The sequence below is a fragment of the Orbicella franksi genome, chromosome 15 (genome assembly GCF_964199315.1).
Source record: "Orbicella franksi chromosome 15, jaOrbFran1.1, whole genome shotgun sequence".
In the NCBI taxonomy this organism is placed as follows: Eukaryota; Metazoa; Cnidaria; class Anthozoa; order Scleractinia; family Merulinidae; genus Orbicella; species Orbicella franksi.
Genome location: NC_138159.1, coordinates 5133987 through 5153189, shown reverse-complemented (window position 1 = coordinate 5153189; position 19203 = coordinate 5133987). Strand labels below are relative to the sequence as shown.

Here is a 19203-nt window from a genome sequence, read left to right as displayed (position 1 = left end):
AAAACGTTTCCAATATGTCGGATGAGTCTTAGTTGAACTTCGATAAAAGCAAAGCGCACTTTTTTGCCGATATTTGTGCTTGATTCTGCGAGTAAAGGGAGCCATGGCGTCTTCAGAAGCAAGTGCTACTAAGAACAGAGTTCCAAAAGTTGCAAAGGTTGGTAAATTTTAAGATTTTAAAAGAAAAACAGCTGACAGGATAAAAACTCGGACTGGCACATGTCATGCCGAGGGAATATTCGAATCGAGCGCGCTTTTACCAAAACAGATTGCTTAACACTCACTCCCAGATGATGCTTTAGCTGAAAAAAGTGATTAAACGCTGATTTTAAGTTTAAAGATTACCTTCTTTTTAACTTAATTTGGATAGCAGATAAAAGTTCTCGTGTAAGAAAACTCCAACCAAAGCTTTACAAAGTTGAAGCTTTATATGATACATATAAAAGTTTGTATAGACCTTTGGTTTGAAAGTGACTGAGCTTTCAGAATTCTTACAATCTGTTCCTTCCCTTGGACAAAGCACTTGGGGAGAAACTTTTGGTGAGGGGACAAGTGCAAAACACGGCTTGATTGAGAGTTTTGGGTTAGAAAGCAAGATTATTGTCATCCCCAAAGTCAGTCCCTCTTAGCCAGCGGGACGTATAGGCAGAAGGAAAAAAATGGCTTTGAAGACACATGTATTAAGTGGCTACAGTCTTACAGAGCTCAAAGTTTATTTTTGGCTTTGGGAGCACTTGTGCGACCAGGTGTAAATTTTTACGCGCACTGCCGAAATTTTAGGCGCAGAGTTAAAAATTTTAGGCGCACAGCTTCAAATACTTGGAGCACCTACCCCAAAAGAGTACCTAACGCTCCAAAAAGAGCGACTCAGGCTTCGTGTTGCAAACTGGGCCTATTCTAGCAGTCTGGGCAAACTGGGCCTATTCTAGCAGGGTCCCTAGGGTTGCAAAAGTTCTTGGCAAGATATTTTACTCTTAGTACCTTCGCATCAAGGAGCATTTAAGTAAAGCAGCCTTCTGTAATGGCAACCTGACGAAATGGAGGGGGGTGGGGGTGGGGGTGGGTAGGGTGGGGATTAACCGGCGATGTACAAGGTAGTAAGGACCGTTGCGACCCAAGGGAAGCATTCATGCTTTCAGCAGGAGGACAACTGGTTTTCACAGGCGGGCAAAACTATTTTAAGTGAACTTCTTTATGAGGAAAAATTTCCACTAGTCAGTTTGTGAAACCAGGCGGGAAATATCATACCTCACAGTCGGTCAGTTTGCCCATTGCCCTGCCCTTAATGAAACCCCTATTAATAATTTTTACGTTATGTGACAAGCTAATGGTTGTTTTGTTTTTCTTTTCCAGGTCAAAAATAAGGCACCTGCTCCCGTTCAGATCACAGCTGAACAGCTCTTGAGGGAAGCCAAGGAAAGACAGTTGGAATTAGTACCTGCAGTTAGTAGATATCATGTTTATTTTTTAACAAGTTGTGCTTTTAATTTCAGTTGTCAAATTCATGTGCACTGAATTTATTGTGATCCATTAGTATGTTACAAGTGTTATTTTTATTTGTATTTTTAATAGCCTCCTAAACAAAAGATTAGCGATCCTGATGAACTTCAAGAATACAAACTTCGCAAAAGAAAGGTTTGCAATTTCATACTCATCTGTTTCTTTCTCCTGCTAGGAGTTCTGGGTTAAACGTAGTGTAAATGATGGAAATATATAAGTACATTGTATGTCATTACAAATAGTAAGATTTGTCTGACTTTTCTGCTCATAGGCTTTTGAGGACAACCTTCGTAAAAACAGATCGGTGATTAGCAACTGGTTAAAATATGCTCAGTGGGAAGAAAGTCAAAGGGAAATTCAAAGGTACAGATGTTTGTAACTCTAAGTACTTGATACATGAAAGTTACTTAATATTTTACTTAAACTGACTTTGCTTAATATGTCATAGACTGTTTAAGGTGGCCGAACACAGTTTTCGCGTGTGCTTTTGCTGATGCAATTGAGCGTGTGCACAAGGATTGCAAAAACAAACATGCCATCAATAGAGCGATCATTTTATTTACTCCACACCAGCACTATCTGTGCTATTTTTCTCTTTTATTGAATGCAGTGCGGTATTGATGGCTTTAGTCTTTTATTACAAAGATATGTTAGAAAAGGTAACAGTGCAAAGAACCCAGCAATTCTCGGCTTTTTCTTTGTTACCGAAAGAATCCAGTTAAATGCAGCGCGTGCGCAGTTGCTTGAAAAATTGCTCAAGACCGATTGCTTTTGCAGAAACTTGCTGATTTCTGACGATCCAGTCGTTAGAATTTCAAGAAATTTGGCAAAAAATAGTTCAGAAACCACGTGAATGATGATAATTTAATAGAGATGGTGAATTTTAAGCTCGGTAATGAAATGTGAAGGTGAATTAATCAACATGACACGAGCGTGGGACAAAGAAAAATTCTGAGTCCCCGACAGGAATCAAACCCATGACCTCCCGAACACCGGGCGGGCGCTCTATCCACTGAGCTACAAGAACTCATGGAGAGCAAGGTCATTTAACTGAGTTCATATATGATAGGTGTCCTGCATACTGCTAGGATCAACGCTATCGAATTCATCGTGAGTAGAGATAAGTTAATAGAGATGGTGAATTTTAAGCTTGGTAATGAAATGTGAAGGTGAATTAATCAACATGACACAAGCGTGGGACAAAGAAAAATTCTGAGTCCCCGATAGGAATCGAACCCATGACCTCCCGAACACCGGGCGGGCGCTCTATCCACTGAGCTACGAGAACTCATGGAGAGCAAGGTCATTTAACTGAGTTCATATATGATAGGTGTCCTGCATACTGCTAGGATCAACGCTATTGAATTCATCGTGAGTAGTGATAAGTTAATAGAGATGGTGAATTTTAAGCTCGGTAATGAAATGTGAAGGTGAATTAATCAACATGACACGAGCGTGGGACAAAGAAAAATTCTGGTCCCCGATAGGAATCGAACCCATGACCTCCCGAACACCAGGCGGGCGCTCTATCCACTGAGCTACGAGAACTCATGGAGAGTGAGGTCATGGAGAGCGAGGTCACATTTCATTACCGAGCTTAAAATTCACCATCTTTATTAACTTATCACTACTCACGATGACTTCGATAGCGTTGATCCTAGCAGTATGCAGGACACCTATCATATATGAACTCAGTTACATGACCTCGCTCTCCATGAGTTCTCGTAGCTCAGTGGATAGAGCGCCCGCCCGGTGTTTGGGAGGTCATGGGTTCGATTCCTGTCGGGGACTCAGAATTTTTCTTTGTCCCACACTCGTGTCATGTTGATTAATTTACCTTCACACGTGAATGATCTATCGCAAAAAATCTGAATTTTGACATAGGGAATTTTTAATAAAGAGACCATGCAGTGAAAAAGATTTACGGTGAATTACAAAAATCACCTATGTCAAAATTTTATTAGAACAGTGTTGACAGACGGGATTTAATGTCAATTCGTAGTGGGCAAATGATGAAAAAAATCTAACGACTGGATTTTTTTTAAATAAACAAACACCATTTTTTAAGCCTTGTTTTTAACCAGCCCTGTTGCCATGGCAACAGCACACACCTTAGCCAAAATGTGAGAATAAACTTTTCTGTGATTAACCTTGACTCTTGCAAAAAAACGGGTGCCAAAGCATAAATAGCTTAAAAGTAATGGTGAATTAGGCATAGGCTCTTGAAAACTGTGTTCGGCCACCTTAACTACTTCTAAAAGCCACGTGTAGTCGTAAAATGACAACCACTCAATGATAGCCAGTACATTTTTTCCCTTACACGTACGGGCCAAACCACCCCGCTAATGTTTCATGAAGGCTATATTTGCTTGGTTTATATATTTCTGAACCAAGTTTGGCAGATGAGCTTTCTTTGTTCTCCAGTTTATTTTAATTTGGAAGTTGTGACAAAATGTCAGATTATGACGTCATAAGTGATGACGTCACCAAAATGTGCTATAATTTTTTTTAAAATCTGATGTAAAGATTATATCATTGGAAAGGCCTTGACTTGAGGAGTAAAATGCCGGAAACCGTTTTTTGCTATGATGATTATTTTTCGAGATATGGTAAATTAAATATTTTTTGCTGTCCCCCCCCCCAGGAATTTGCTTAACCATACTGTCCTCCTTAAGTCAGTCTCTCTGGTTTATTTTTTTCAGTTTTTTCTCTAGAAAGGCTAACAATCTAGAAAACTAGAAAGCTTGATGTTGTCAAAAATCGTATGGTTTTAGAAATTTGATTTTCGGCTTTGTTAAGATGGTATTAACAGTAAGAAAACGGGTGACATCACAGGTTATGACATAACAAAACTAATTTTAATGCAATAACACTAGAGGGATAAATTTTTATTCCGATTTCTTTTTTATTTTTCCTTTAGTCATCTGGCACATCGCATGTGCAACATACCTGCATTTGCTGGAGCAAAATTACGGCTCCAGTTTGGGGATTTTTCTCAAGGAGGGACCCCATATTTTGCGGCGTTATTTTTCATGATTAAAAATGCCATATTTCATTTAATTTTTGTGATATGGACAAAATTTTTTCAGGTTTCAACTCCCCTTGATGTGCTCTTTCAAACACATTGTAAAAAATATGCTTATTAAAAACTTCAAAAGTGATGAAAAACATGACGTCATCACTGTGATGTCACAACTTTGACATTTACTGACATTTTTCACGTAAATATAATTGGCAATAGGTCTCCTGCTCATCTGCCAAGTTTGGTGTAGAAAGAGTTAATACTTTTTAAGTAATGTGAAATAATGTGAAATACCTAAGAACTGACGAAACATTTGGGGGGTTGTTTGGCCCCTACATGTTAACTTTGTAAATTCAAGCTCCAGTTATAGAAATCCTTCCACAGAATTTTACCACCTCTCTAAAATGATTAGTGAAAATTAGTTTGTCTCAGAGTGGCTTTTTTAGAAAGGGTTAAACTTGTCAAGAATAGAGCTTGGAGAATGGTGCCTGAAAGGAGAAATTGAAGAGAGTGCGTAAGGTATCCATGACAACCCTTTGAGCTGTAATTACCGTGCACCATCACACTGAAAAAAAAAAAGAAAACGGTGAAAACAAAGGATACTTACCACATGCTTACCGTGAAAACAAGGGGGACAGGTGGGCTGCGAGAAAAGCTTAACATGGTTTGTCCAGCAGCAAAAAACTTGACATCCGAAGCCGAGATGTAAAATCACTCTGCCCCTGCACAAATCCCCCGGCCACCGCACACACCACCCTGAGGAAGACTGCTGGCTTGCAATATTGAGTTGCACTTAACTTAGTCTAAATACATTAGGCACATTTGTCAATTAAATTTTTATTATTTTTATGGTTAATAGCTTTTATGTATTGTTTACCTTTCAGAGCACGCTCCATTTATGAAAGAGCCTTAGATGTGGACCATCGGAACATTACCATCTGGCTGAAATATGCTGAGATGGAAATGAAGTGAGTTTGTTTGTTTGACGATTTTTCAAGTACTAATTAGAAGGTACTGCATTCCTGGGGGGGAACTTCCATATTAAAAGCCGGGAATGCTCATTGTCTTACTAAGGGGTATACATGTAAATCAAGGATTCTGGTCTTATTTAGGATGTTGATGATGAAACGCCACTGTTTTTACATGTAGCTGTCAAAGTAGCTTTTAGGGTGCACTCGAGGAAATAACAGCAAAAACCGCTCTAACTCATTTCCATTTTTATGCTCCATTTCTGTCGGTCTCTCGAGTCTGATCTACTAGTGCAGGCTCCCTTCCTGAACAGCAGCTGGTAATAGAGCTTATTCCATTTTAAATGGTATCTTTTACGGGTCAAATAGAGCTTGAGTCATGCCAGATTGGTCTCGGGGTTTAATTCAAATTTTCCATCGAGCATCTCTGACATTTTCATATTGGAGTCCCCCCCCCATCCCCTCACGGACTACATCCAAACCTCTTAACTTTGCAGACCAAATCAGCCCTGAGCAGTATATGAAACTTTAAGCTCCAAGATAATTTAGCATTTCATTTCTCCTATCAATATGTAGTCAAGTATTTTGAAGTGGGTTTAGCTCTTGTAAGGGAGGCGGAGTGGCCTCATGGTTAGTGCGCTCGTCTCCGGATCGAGCGGTCCGGGTTCGAGCCCTGGCCGGGGACATTGCGTTGTGTTCTTGGGCAAGACACTTTACTCTCACAGTGCCTCTCTCCACCTAGGTGTATAAATGGGTACCGGCGAACTTAATGCTGGGGGTAACCCTGCGATGGACTAGCATCCCATCCAGGGGGGAGTAGAAATACTCCTAGTCGCTTCATGCTGTAGAAACCGGGATAAGCTCCAGCCTGATGGGCCACTTGGCTCGTACGCAGGCTTTACCTTACCTACCTTAGCTCTTGACAATATTGAATTTCAGAGAATATGTTTTTCAATTTCCTTAGGCATCGACAGATCAACCATGCTCGGAATATATGGGACAGAGCAGTGACCATTTTGCCAAGAGTGAACCAGTTCTGGTAAGCAAAATATTTTGTTGTTAGAGGTGAAAACATTAGTTTAGCAATATCATGGGCTTGCAACACAGGACTTTGATGACAACTAGTGAATTTAAGGAAGCTTTTTAGTTTTTAGTGCAAACTGAGGAAGGTATTTTTTGAAAAGGTTTTTTCCAAGTTGTGAAATGCACTAAATATAAAGTAATTTATGGGACAGCTGAACCTGTTAACAGACACCTCCAGAAGAAGGACCCCTTCCATCAGCAGACAGACATGGTCCCAGCTATTTACAAAAACTTGCATGGACACCTCTTCTAAGTGGGCACTACATGTTTTAGGTCCCAGAGATATCCACTTACAAGGGTTTCAACTATATTTTAATAGCAGAGAAAAAGAGAAGAAGAAGGATAATTAAGAAATCCTCCTTTTACAGTAGGCCTTATTCCTAGGGTAATCCCTCAAGATTAATTTATTTTTAGATCTCTTATAAATATAGTGTTCAACTCCGTTAATCTGGTCACCAACGGGCCACAAAAATCTGGCTATGTTAACAGGGTGGCTGTATAAAAAGGGTTAATTAAACACAAAAATGACTGACTGAACTTTTGTTCAGGCCAGGATAAAGAGGCCGGAATAACGAGGTAGCTGTATTGATGGGGTGGCCTTAAGGCAGAGTTCCACTGTATTTGTGATTTATCAAATTTAAAATATTTCAAATCCCAGAAGGACCAGTCTAGAAATAGATGATCTGGTGCCGCAAATTTTACACACACGGTTAGCCCAAGTGGCTTTACGTTGCATTTTCTTCCTCCAAGAAGACCTTTACGCAATGCATGAGGTAACATTTCTGCAGGACGACTGGAGTGGGATTACCTTGGAATAAGGACCATACAAGAGATCAATTCAATCTGTCTTAACCTTCATCCTCTCTAGCAGCAAATATGCATGTATACAGTAGCTTGATACACGTACTTGCAAACACACAGCAACATGCACAATGCCTTTTCTTTGCAGGTACAAATACACATACATGGAAGAGATGCTAAGTAATGTCGCAGGTGCGCGGCAAGTTTTTGAGCGGTGGATGGAATGGGAACCTGATGAACAGGCGTGGCATTCGTATATCAACATGGAACTCAGATATAAGGAGATTGATAGAGCGAGGAGTATATATGAGAGATATGTCATGGTGCATCCGGAGGTTAAAAACTGGGTGAAGTTTGCCAAATTTGAGGAGCGTCAGTCAAATATAGGTACAGTGTCTACTATATTAAACATTCTGAGTTTTAAGGTGCAAATTTAGTCTCACACTTGATAATAATCACACTTTTAAATTCAGTTCATCGTAGCGTTAAACTTTAGGGTCACTATGCAAAGTGTAGCAAACAGTACCACATGAAATTACTGCTCAGTAGCTTCCATTTGAATGGTCACACACTAGAGTTTCATTCACAGACTTAAAAGTTAGAACCACCTTGTACAGCGTAATAAACAGTACCACATGAAAGTACTGCTAAATAGCTTTCATTTGAATGGTCACACGCTAGGGTTTCATCCACAGACTAAAAAGTTAGACCCGCCTTATTTCATCTTTCAGTTGGTGCAAGAGATGTGTATGAAAGAGCCGTGGAGTTCTTTGGAGAGGAACATGCAGACGAGAAACTGTTTCTTGCGTTTGGGAAATTTGAAGAAAACTGCAAGGAGGTATGCCATTGACGCTGTTACAATTCGAAAAAAAAAGTACCTAGAGGTCCGAATAATATTGGTACAGTAATAAAAATCTCATATTGTCGCGTTGTTTTATTCCACAGCATGATCGTGTTAGGGTGATTTTTCAATATGCTCTGCAAATTTTACCGAAAGAGGAATGCCAAGTAAGTGCTAAACGAATGTTCTGCAATTTGTTCTGACTTCAGTTCTTTACTGGGAACCATTATTGCTATTACTGGCACAGTTGTGAGACATTGCATTGAAGGAAGAAAAGTTAACATAATTTGTAATTTTCTTAAGCTGCGTAGCAAGAATTACCGTACGAGCGAAGAGTTTCTTTGCGGAAAAAGCTTTGTCGTTCGCAAGTCAGGCTAGACTTTTTATTGACTTTCATGTTGCGGACACATTGCGCCAAGGATATTTGAATAGCGCTAAACTAAATAATAATAAACGGGGCTTCTGCATGTGAGAAACTATGAACAAAAGACTGACAATAGGAGAGAAACAAACTATTCGAACGCCAGGTTTAATTTTTGTTTGGCAATTTTGACTTTCTGGGGTAAAGTTTTCCAAAAGATGTTTCTGCATGGGCCGTTTTTTTTCGGCCAATCGTGAGTATAAACGCGCAAAATATCCAAAAAAAAAAAAAATGAACAACCGGAAGATTGACTAAACAGTCAATCCTGAGTACGCTAAAGTAGGCTAACAGTTGAGTGTAGACTTGCCCATAAGCCGATCTGAAAGGCAAGCTTGGTTGTACAAGAAAAGTGACTGCGGTGCTCAAAATACGAGAGCGTAGAGCGAGGAACGCAAGCTCTTCCTTCACAAAGGACTTGGAGAAAGGCTAAGTTGTTTTGTACCATATTATTTACAGGAGTTGTACAAGGCTTACACTCAACACGAGAAAAAGTACGGTGACAAAGGAGGAATCGAGGATGTGATCGTCAGCAAAAGAAAGTTCCAATATGAAGAGGTGAGGTTGATGGAAAGTTTGAGTTTTGCCAAACGATTACTCTGGATTAAGTGCGCTATTTTTTGAAGGGAAACTATGTTATTTTGACTGAAGGGAGGTCGTAAACACTGATTTTTGTACCTGGTTGGTCAGAGCTGTTTCGTAGTAGTTTTACGAGATGCAGGGCTTCATGTAAAACGCAGTTGCCTCTTGTTCGTGTGCTCATTCAAACGATTAACGCGCAGGTCATCCTCGTTGAGACATGAATCCCACACTCGAGGAAAAATCAGCGATTTTTTTCGTAGATCAGGGAATTTTCGGGAGAAATTAACTTACTCTAAATTTTCGATGAAAGGAAAAGTCATGGAGTTGGCTTTTGGAATGAAAACTGTTGCGTCAGGGAAAATGGTTTTGTGCAAGAGAATTTTGGCTACTTTTCGTTTGAGCAGCGTAGCCTATAATAGTAGCGTAGCGTAGCCTATAATAGTAGGCAAAAACTGTTTTTTATTCCGTGAAAAGTCGGGGAATTTTGCTTTCTTCATAACTGACAGCAATGCTGAATTTTACTACCAGGAAGTCAAGACGAACCCAAATAATTATGACGCGTGGTTCGACTACCTCCGCTTGATGGAAAGTGAATCGGACCCAGACTCCGTGAGGGAGGTGTACGAGCGAGCGATAGCTAATGTGCCACCCGCTGAGGAAAAGCGATTGTGGAGACGGTACATCTACTTGTGGATTAACTATGCGTTGTATGAAGAGCTTATTGCAAAGGTAAGTTAAGTTTATTAATTTAAGGAATTTGTTTCGTCAATTAAAAGCACCGTAGTATAATAGCCGACGAAAAGTTTCCTCTGGTTCGAAAATCTGGTGCAAATCCTCTCCAGTTAGCGGCGAAAAAGAAAATTGAGCGTTTTATAGCGGTATCTGAAATTGAAAAACTCAAAACTATGTTTACTTTGTTCTTGTTGTTAGTGTTAACTTTACAAATTAAAAAATTAAAAAAAAAAAAAAAAAAAAAAACCCAGATACAAATGCGTTAAAATGGAAGGCCTCGCTACATGACACCTTCGTAAAGCTTCCGAGTGGATACCGACGACTGTTATCCAATTAAAAATGACCCGAGTACCGGACAGCTGACGCATTATTGTGGGGCGGGAGGGAAAGGCCACGTTGTCTAGAAACGTTCTTTGACGTAACCTAGTGGCAGTGTTAATAGGCGACATCCTCTGACAAGAAAATGAAAACCGTGGCTCTTTATAAACTATCCACTGCATCATCAATTTATCATAACTGGCGTTTACAGAACTTCGTGGCAGTCATTAAGAAGAATTAATCATTTGATGATTTTTGATTTATAGGATATGGACCGAACAAGACAAGTGTACCGAGCTTGTTTGGAACTTATACCACATAAAAAGGTAAAGTACCTGACCTTGAATTAGGAATTTTGTCACAACGGTTCGTTCGTTTTATTAATTGTCTGTAACTAGGGATCGGCTCGAATTGAAGTATAACGTCCTTGGAGGGTTCTTCCTAACCATTGAAAACGCGTGACGATAGAAAAGCGTATATTTTCCAGCTTATCGCTGACCTAACTCATCTCCAACGGCCGTTACTTCCGTCACGTAACCCTCCTTCATTGATAGAAAGGTGTGACCACTAAAGTAACTGCAGTATTTCCATGTAGAAAAGACGCCGTTGAACTCCAAGCACTTTTCACTTTCAAGCTCTGACAAGTTTAGGTCTTCTTCGAGGATTTCATTGAAGTGATCACGTTTTATTAATTATAAAGTGCTGATAAACTTTTGTGTTGTTTTTGGCTTCAGTTTACGTTTGGAAAAGTATGGCTGCTCTACGCCCAATTTGAAATTCGTCAGAAAGATCTCAAAGCCGCTCGACAGGCGCTGGTGAGTTCAGTAGCGATTTTTTTTTTTGCTAGCTTTAAAGTTCTTTTGAAATGGAGATCCCAAATCATGCTTAAAGAAGCTCAATGGGATATCTGTAAACTAGCCGCGTCTAGCGAGGCATATTTTGCTAAATAAAGCATCCATCATCCATCCATACGTCAGTCACCTTATTTTTTAAAAGTTATTTTGGCCACTTACAAAACTACCTTTAAATTGTAGGAAACCGGAAAATAATAGTTAACCAATATATAAAAATACCAAAGAGATAATAATAAACCATAAAGCAACAAGGATGGTAATGAGGGAGAAGATTGACCTGGAGTACAAACGACAAACTTGAAAAATTTAGGCTTAATTCGTCAAGGTTGGCAAACCGTGAGGTAGCTCCTTGAAGTCAAAAGAAAACAGTTTTTAGATGTGGATTTTTCATGCAGTGCGAGAGAGAGGCTTTGTGGGTATCGCTAATGACTAATGGTTTGGACAGTCCGGGTTCGAGCTCGGACCTTCTTCATTGTGTTGTGTTTTTGGGCAACAGTGGTCATTTCGTAGAGCACAATGGTGAAAAGTTTCATTCCTGTTAACTTGTTTATTTCACTTTTGCAGGGTACAGCTATTGGCAAATGTCCCAAGGACCGACTTTTCCGCGAATACATTGGTCTCGAGTTGCAGGTCAGAAAAACACTACTTATCATGCCATTACTGAAATTTCTTTTACTGGAACAAAACTTTAAGGTACATATGTATCTGAAGCAAGTGTTGGCCCTGCATAAAGTTCTTTGATTCTTTTCTACAGCTGTATATCTTTAGCCATACTTTGCAGCAGCAACAAAAAACTGTGACTTTAAGCAATCTCTCTTTTGCTTTAAAATCCGCTGGGAATAGCAAAACACTGAGCGAACGAACACGATATTGGAGGGGCCAGTAGCTCGTATATCGTGCTCGTTCGATCAGCTTCAGCATTCTTCTCTGTAGATTGTGAGCAAAAGTGAGGCTGATCGCAGTCTACCAAAAACTATACCATGTATTTCTTTCTTTTTTTTTTAACAGCTTCGCGAGTTTGACCGCTGCCGTAAGCTGTACGAGAAATTTCTGGAATTCAATCCTGCCAATTGTACCACGTGGGTAAAGGTGAAGCCAGGAGAAAATTTCATTTTACGTTAATTCTCTTCACTTTTTTAGGATTGTAATTAGCCTGCGTAGCGAGTGTTTCCGTATGAAGAGCTTTTCCGCATTTTGGCCGCGCGTTAATTGGAGCGAGAGCAAAATCGTCGACGAGGCAGTGAGTGGTGAGGCGAGGGAGGGAAAAAACTCTGGAAATAAGAAAACAAGAGCAGCAGATATGAACAAACGCCAACAACTTTAGAGCAAAATGCGCACGAACTGAATGAAGATTAAAAGAAGATAAATTGGGCAGACAAACACACCATTAAAACAATAAATAATGATTTGAGAAAGATATTAATCAAACAGTGACATGAAGTACTCGGGACGATTTCCGAGATCTTGCGGCAGGAGACGAATCCCTTGAATCTTCGCAATATCGATGGGACACGCTAACACAAGGTCAAGATTCTCACTTGCTTCATGATTTCAATAAATCTTGGGTTCAGTTCTGTTGGGAGAACACAAACGTATTTCCCGCGTAACCTTTTCTTTTTTACTGTCTGTGATTTTTAATTATTCTATGCTGCAAAATAATATCTGTCTGCTGATTTTTTCTATTTTTAGTACGCTGAACTGGAAACAATTCTTGGTTATATCGACAGGGCACGGGCGCTGTTCGAGCTGGCCGTCAATCAACCGTTGTTGGACATGCCCGAGGTAAAGTATGTTACATGTATAGTTCATTTAAAGACAAAAGAAATCCAAATGAACAGCGCAAAAATCATTTTGTCCCGTTTTCTAATAGCGGTAAGCCTGCCCTGGGTCTCGCGCATCAAGCTCTAGTGGTACCTCTCCCCGAATCCCTCATTCCAACAAGCTTACTCCTGTCCTATAGGCAATAATAATTGGAAAGGTGTAAGAGAAGAATGTTGACGGTGTTCTTTGTCATCTTTTAAGCTGTAAAGCTGAAGAAAAGGAGCGACAAATGGGAGGTGGAAACCGCGTTCGACGAAAAATAAAATGAAACGAGCGTTCACAATTTTTCTACGCCTGGGTACCAACCGCTGTTCGGAAGAAACGAAGGCTTACTAAGCTACGTGTAAGTTCTCTAGGAGTAGGGTCACCTGCTCCAAGAGCAAGCAGGACTGGTTGCTCGGGGCGGAGACTACCGATTTGCGGATTTTTCGTCATGTTTCACGTACATTTTAAATTGCAGGCAGTCGCCATGTTCTCGTTAGGCCCCGTCCTTACTACGCCAGGGGAATTTGAAAACGCAGCTTTATTTTATTGAGGAGAAAGTGCTTCCTTTGTAATGACACCTGCAAATGGTTAGACGTCCTAGTCTTCTCGGATAAGGACGATAAACCGTAGGCCCCGTCTCACAGCTCTTCATAATTAATTCTGTGGGACGTAAAAGAACCCATACACTGATCGAAAAGAGTAGGGGACGTAGTTCCTTGTGTGGTGGTCTATCTCTCATCTGATGGTTAAATGCTCGGAGATATTAGCTTCATAAGCTACTCTGAAATCCGAGGGTAAATAAAGTAATGTAATGTAAAAATGTAGTTTCTACGGTTAGGCGTACCGTCCACTCTAATCCGTTCACGCTAATCCGTTCACTCTAATTTGAAAACGCCGGCTTTGCGTTTTAATGCGGATGGAAAACATTTTGAAAACGGAGCTTTTCGACATCGATGCAGTCACGATAATCATGTGATTTCCCTGACCAAGTTTTCCTCAAACACAAATCCAATATTACCGGTGGTAGGTGTATTTTTAAATTCCTCCGGTGTAGTGTGGACGGAAAACATTTGATGCGTTTTCAGAGTGAAACCTCCGTTCTCAAATTCCTCTGGCATAGCATGGACGGGGCGTTAGATCTTGCGCCTCATCAAATCCTCGCCGTGCGTGTCCGTACACAAGAGCCGAAATTTATTACTTTTGTGTGCTTTGTCGCTCGCCGTTCAATTTTCCCTTGCATCGCATGAAAGATTGCGCGTAGTCTGCGTTTATCGAGCTTCGCAAAATCACTTCGCAATTCACAAAATCACAATTCGCGCCGAATAAAACGCGATTTTGTTTCACGATATAAAATCGAGGCGCACACTACCTATGCTTAGCAGGTAACTTTTCACGAGAATTTTTTAAAAATCATAAATCACGAAAATAGTCCTCCATCCTTAATTAAACATTATTTCCATTCGAACTGTTAGAACTGTTTGTAATCTTGGTAAATTCTTTTAATAAACCCTTGTCGAAATTGCAACTTCTGTAGGTGAACTGGAAGTTGACTTGACCGGAAGTGCTGACTACCGGAAGTAAAGTTTCACAGTGGCCAAGCTTTTTAACTTTGTGCCGTTTTGTCTTTGGCATTATGTCATGCTGTTATTTTAGTTATGATTTACAAACACGGTGAATGCTTTTAAGAAAATATGCGTAACTACGCGTTGAGAACTTTTTTTTCTTCGATGAAAAGCCGACTAGCGTATCGGAACGGAAATGACGTACGCCACAGTTGCTTTAAATAACTATTTTGCGCCTTAGTTGTTCATGTTGTCGTTGTGGCATGCCGCGATCGTCTAGTGGTTAGGACACTGCGTTGTGGCCGCAGTAACCCAGGTTCGAATCCTGGTCCCGGCAGGACGATTCTTTTTTCTTTTTTTTTTTTTTTCGAAATGATATTTTCTTTTAAGCAATTGTATTTGCCATAAATGTTTTTATTTGAAGCAGTTCTAAATTAAACAGCGTAAAACAACTTTTTTTTTCGTTGTTTTACATCAACTTGCGACAGTCTTGCGAGCGCATAAAACTGTTCGACCACCGAACTTTACGATCAGTTGCTAATTCTTTAGACTGCATTATGCTTTTCTTTTCGCAGGTTTTATGGAAAGCTTACATAGATTTCGAGATAAACTCGGAAGAATATGACAGAACGCGAGATTTGTACGAAAGACTTTTGAAGCGAACACAACACGTGAAGGTTTGTTTATCTTTTCCATATGTCGTGTAGCACGGAATTAAACAGTCGTGTTCTCCAGCGCAGCCTGTTTCTCTTTAAAAATCCTTTTATCGGGAAACTTACTTTTCCCTATCGTATTTTTATAGCATAGAACTTTACACACGGACCGACAAACAATCAACATTTTCTAAAGCAATCGCCGAGGGGGCGACTTACGTGACAACCTCAAACAACGGCTGCGGAGTAGGACTACATTTGCTGTTGTGTTTTAAGCAGTTTAAAACCCAAAATTTTATTTTTTGCTTGTTTTTTCGTTTCAGGTATGGTTAAGTTTTGCGCAATTTGAGACATCTACTGCAGTTGAAGATAGCATCGAACAAGCGAGGTTGGTGAAAATCATTCGGTTGTAAATGCAAGTCGGTCGATTATCTTCCCCGAAAAAAAAATGAAAGCTTAGTATGTTGAAGGAAACCTTATCCAGTTTTCTTATCGGATCCTTCTTTACTTATAGTATAATTTGCCGTTAATACCGACAAATTGTAGACTACGAATAGTCCCTCTTTACTCTCTTTCGCTCAGTCCGTCCTGCGTGACGCGAAAGAAAACCGCGAGGACTGAAAACGGCCTCGCGAATTCTGCCCCCGGGATTTCGCACGTCCATTTTTTTCATGTTTCTTTACAGTCTCGCTTGACGGACTAAGCAAAAGAGGGACTACTTGTAGTCTAACAAATTGTGTCGCCGTGATTTGGACTAGCTAGACCATGAGGTTTTATTTTTTGTAGGAATGTTTATGAACGCGCAGACAAGTCTCTCAGAAACGCAGAAGAAAAAGAAGAGAGAGTGATGCTGCTGGAAGCATGGAAAGAGTTTGAGGTAAACAACGATGAGTTTATTGTTCGAAATGATCCAAAGCCACAGTTGTGTTCGAAGGGCAAAAACTCGCGCGAGAGCTCTACTCGTAGGTCGCTAAACGCGTGGAACGCGCGAGAAACACTTCCGCGAATTTCGCGCGTGCTTCTTTCGCTTCGAATGGCTTCTTCCCGGACACCACGTATTATTTCTTGTTTCTAACCAAGTTATTCATTATTATTACATTTGTTATTTAGGACGAACACGGCGACGACAGTGCACAAGAGAAAATTAAGAAAAAGATGCCTCGACGAGTCAAGAAGAGAAGAAAAGTGCAAACGGACGACGGGGTGAGTATTTTACCCTTCACTCGTCACGCAACCCTTGGTATCATGACGAACCAAAACGTTGCGTGACAAGCCGTCGTTTACTGGCCACTTTGTGTTTGTTTAGTCTTCTATTTTGTCTTGAGTTTTTTGAGATCGCAAACTGAAGTTTTAACCGGAGGGTTTTTGAAAAAACCTGGACGCTAGAGAGAGAAGGGGGGAGGAGGGGGGAGGGTAGATCCTCTTTGTGGCAAAAAATGCGTTTTTGGACAAACTATGTTTGTTTTCGATGTTACTTGAAGTTTGAAAAAGTGTCGCCTCAAAGCCGATAAGAAAGCATCCGATTTTAAATTTAAGGGAGAAAGAATCAGAACTAATAGGAATAACACGGAAGCCATTTCAAGTGCTGCGAGCGCTAGATTCGTTTTCACCGACTTCCTGCACGCCATCGATCGCGCCTCTCCCCAGTCCACTGTCCTGAGAAAGAAGGTGACAAGAAACTCAACATTTCACTGGAAGGATCTAATAAGGGACGGACCATTACTTTTGAGGGGGAAGTGGTGGGTGTGTAATTTTCTGGGGCCTTAAGGTTGTGCATGGCTCCCCTTATACGATTGTTTTTTTGAGCCGTGTTTGCGGTGCAGGTTTTTTTCGATATGATATGAGTGCAGGCGCAGGATAACGTTCGACTTTGCGCCTGTACTTACCTCGCACAGCGGCCTTCCATAAAGAACGTTTCGAACCTCTGCGTAGGAGAACACAGCGGTCAAACGTTGGGCATGCGCAAATTGGTACATTTTTGGCAGCCGCGCGCCAATTTCTCGCGCAAAAATTTACAGGAAAACATGGGAAACAACCGGTGTCACGCAAAATTTACGAAAAAAATTGAAAAGTTCATAGAAATCTGTAAAAGGAAAAGAAAGCAGGTAAAAGGAAAACTTAAGACTTTTCAGACACAAAGTTTATTAAGTTACCGGTATTCTGTTGATTTACCATTTTGTTTTGAGCTTTACCAAAAAAGTTTACAAGTCTTAAAACCCGTGTCATGCTACGAGCCGACGGCGTAGTATATTTTTATTTGTTTTTATTAATCATACGATGCGTGACGCCGGAAACGGACGACAAACGATGTGTAAAAGAAGGAAAAATGGGAGAAGAAAAAGACAATTGCAGTGATTCGGCTTCGCTCAGACGAGCTGGAAAAATTTTGGCAAGGACTGTGGGGATTCCATCCGGATCCTTGATTTGTCTGAAGCACAGGAACGAGATGAATCGAAACGACAAACGATGTTCATGTCCATCGTCATGGGGGCATAGCTGGCCAAAATACCGATCCCAAACCGCCTGTACCTGGTCTTTGACCAGGTGGGAAAATCTTTTCTAAACTACAAACCTGGGAAAAACTGGTGCACTAAATGCAAAGTCGAGGCGGACAAAAAATTCAAGGAGCACGGAAAACACATACCGCGGAAAAGAAAGACCTGCAACAAGCAGAAGAAAGATCAATTTTTAACTCTCAAGTTATTTCTGTTAGCTCTCGTTTAACAGGCTAAAACATAAACAAATAAATAAATAACGAGGGAAATGTCATTTATAGGATGCCGATGACCCACGAAAAGAACAATGTCATGAAAATATTTTGGCCGCCTTTTAGTTCCTCCACTGCGCGCACATGCGCAGACGTTTGACCGCTGTGTTGCGTAGGAGAGAGCCCCGGGAACATGACTTTTAACAGACCATTTTACAGATGTCTGCTCGGTGACCTGGCCTTTGAATGGCAGCCGATGCAGGAGGTGACCTTGTTTTGATACAGACCTCACTGCTTTTGTTGCGTAAATCAAGTTGTTCTTATGCTAACTATGGTGCATTTACATGACAGAAGCAGAGAGGTCTGTAGCAAAGCAAGGTCAGATACCTCCAGCCTCGCTGCCATTCAAAGGCTGGGTAACCGAGCAGACAGCTGTATAATGGTCTTATTCGACGACCAGAGTTTAATAGAAATTGTTTCTTTATCTTTATTTTTGCAGTCGGACGCAGGCTGGGAAGAGTACTACGACTACATCTTCCCTGACGATGAAGCAAACATGCCAAACTTTAAACTCCTCCAAATGGCTCGAAATTGGAAAAAACAAAAAGCACAAGAATGAATATTTTCGTTACTTCGTCTCCTAGTTTCGCTTGCAGTACAAATAGCACAAGTGATGTACAGAAATAGAAATTAATCTTACGATTCTTTTTTTCTGTTGCCGGACTACGAGGGGTTTTCTTCAAAAAAATAAATGTACGTTCTTCTCAACGTAATTGTAAAATGCCACGAATTCATTCATCTGACCTTAAAATACATCCTTAACAGCTTTCTTTTTCGATGGTTCTTATTGGGAATTTTTTCCAGAGTTTAGCGTTGGTGTTGAGCGCGAAGTGGAATACACGCTCAGTATGTGATGTCAAAAACCAGGAGTCCATTGGCTCCTGCAAAAACTGATGACGTCACAAGGTACTGGGAAAGAAAACCCGGGCACTAGGTTGACAGGTCCATTGGATGCTTTCTAAACGGGCAAAATCAGTATTTGACTACACTTACTCGTTCTATTGGTTTATTGTTTATAAATCCATTATTAAAGTTATAATTTATGTTCACATCAGTGAAGTCGAAAGTGATAAAACAATGCAAGGTTTCATCTAAGATTTTGTATTACCTAAAATATACTTTGGGGTTAAGTTACCTAGCAATTCATCATTAAATATCACTGTTTCTCAGAAACTGAATTTACTTTTTCTTGATCATTATACGCGCTTGGCGACCTTTCTACTTTTTAAAAGAACGATGTTTCTTCACTGTGACTACTGTAATTATCATTTTTAATTTGAATAATTAGTTCTTTAG

The 19203-nt window shown here is 40.4% G+C and overlaps 2 protein-coding genes across 2 annotated transcripts in view; one reads left to right on the top strand and one right to left on the bottom strand.

Moving 5' to 3' along the window:
• Positions 1 to 3: 3 nt before the first annotated feature.
• LOC145469727 (crooked neck-like protein 1) lies at positions 4 to 19085 on the top strand. The gene is made up of 21 exons (XM_081453512.1): positions 4 to 157; positions 1354 to 1443; positions 1573 to 1635; positions 1772 to 1863; positions 5407 to 5490; positions 6455 to 6529; positions 7523 to 7761; positions 8106 to 8212; positions 8320 to 8382; positions 9093 to 9191; positions 9744 to 9944; positions 10532 to 10591; positions 11000 to 11080; positions 11684 to 11749; positions 12128 to 12208; positions 12809 to 12901; positions 15063 to 15164; positions 15464 to 15528; positions 15927 to 16017; positions 16251 to 16343; positions 18347 to 19085. Exons 1-21 carry the CDS (start codon positions 104 to 106, stop codon positions 18464 to 18466), a joined length of 2019 nt encoding a protein of 672 aa, XP_081309638.1. The 5' UTR covers positions 4 to 103; the 3' UTR covers positions 18467 to 19085.
• LOC145469679 (uncharacterized) overlaps positions 5503 to 19203 on the bottom strand; it is a 159729-nt gene continuing 146028 nt past the window's right edge. Inside the window, exon 39 of the transcript XR_014042355.1 lies at positions 5503 to 6163. The gene's annotated coding sequence lies outside the window, so the exon portion shown is untranslated. The remainder of the gene's footprint in view (positions 6164 to 19203) is intronic.

What these genes read in the sequence shown, in the direction of transcription:
- LOC145469727 (XM_081453512.1), top strand. Translation starts at nt 104, where the DNA reads ATGGCGTCTTCAGAAGCAAGTGCTACTAAGAACAGAGTTCCAAAAGTT. An exon ending in CCAAGAGTGAACCAGTTCTG is followed by an intron (nt 6,530 to 7,522) that starts GTAAGCAAAATA and finishes TTTTCTTTGCAG; the next exon opens with GTACAAATACACATACATGG. An exon ending in AAGTGCAAACGGACGACGGG is followed by an intron (nt 16,344 to 18,346) that starts GTGAGTATTTTA and finishes TTATTTTTGCAG; the next exon opens with TCGGACGCAGGCTGGGAAGA.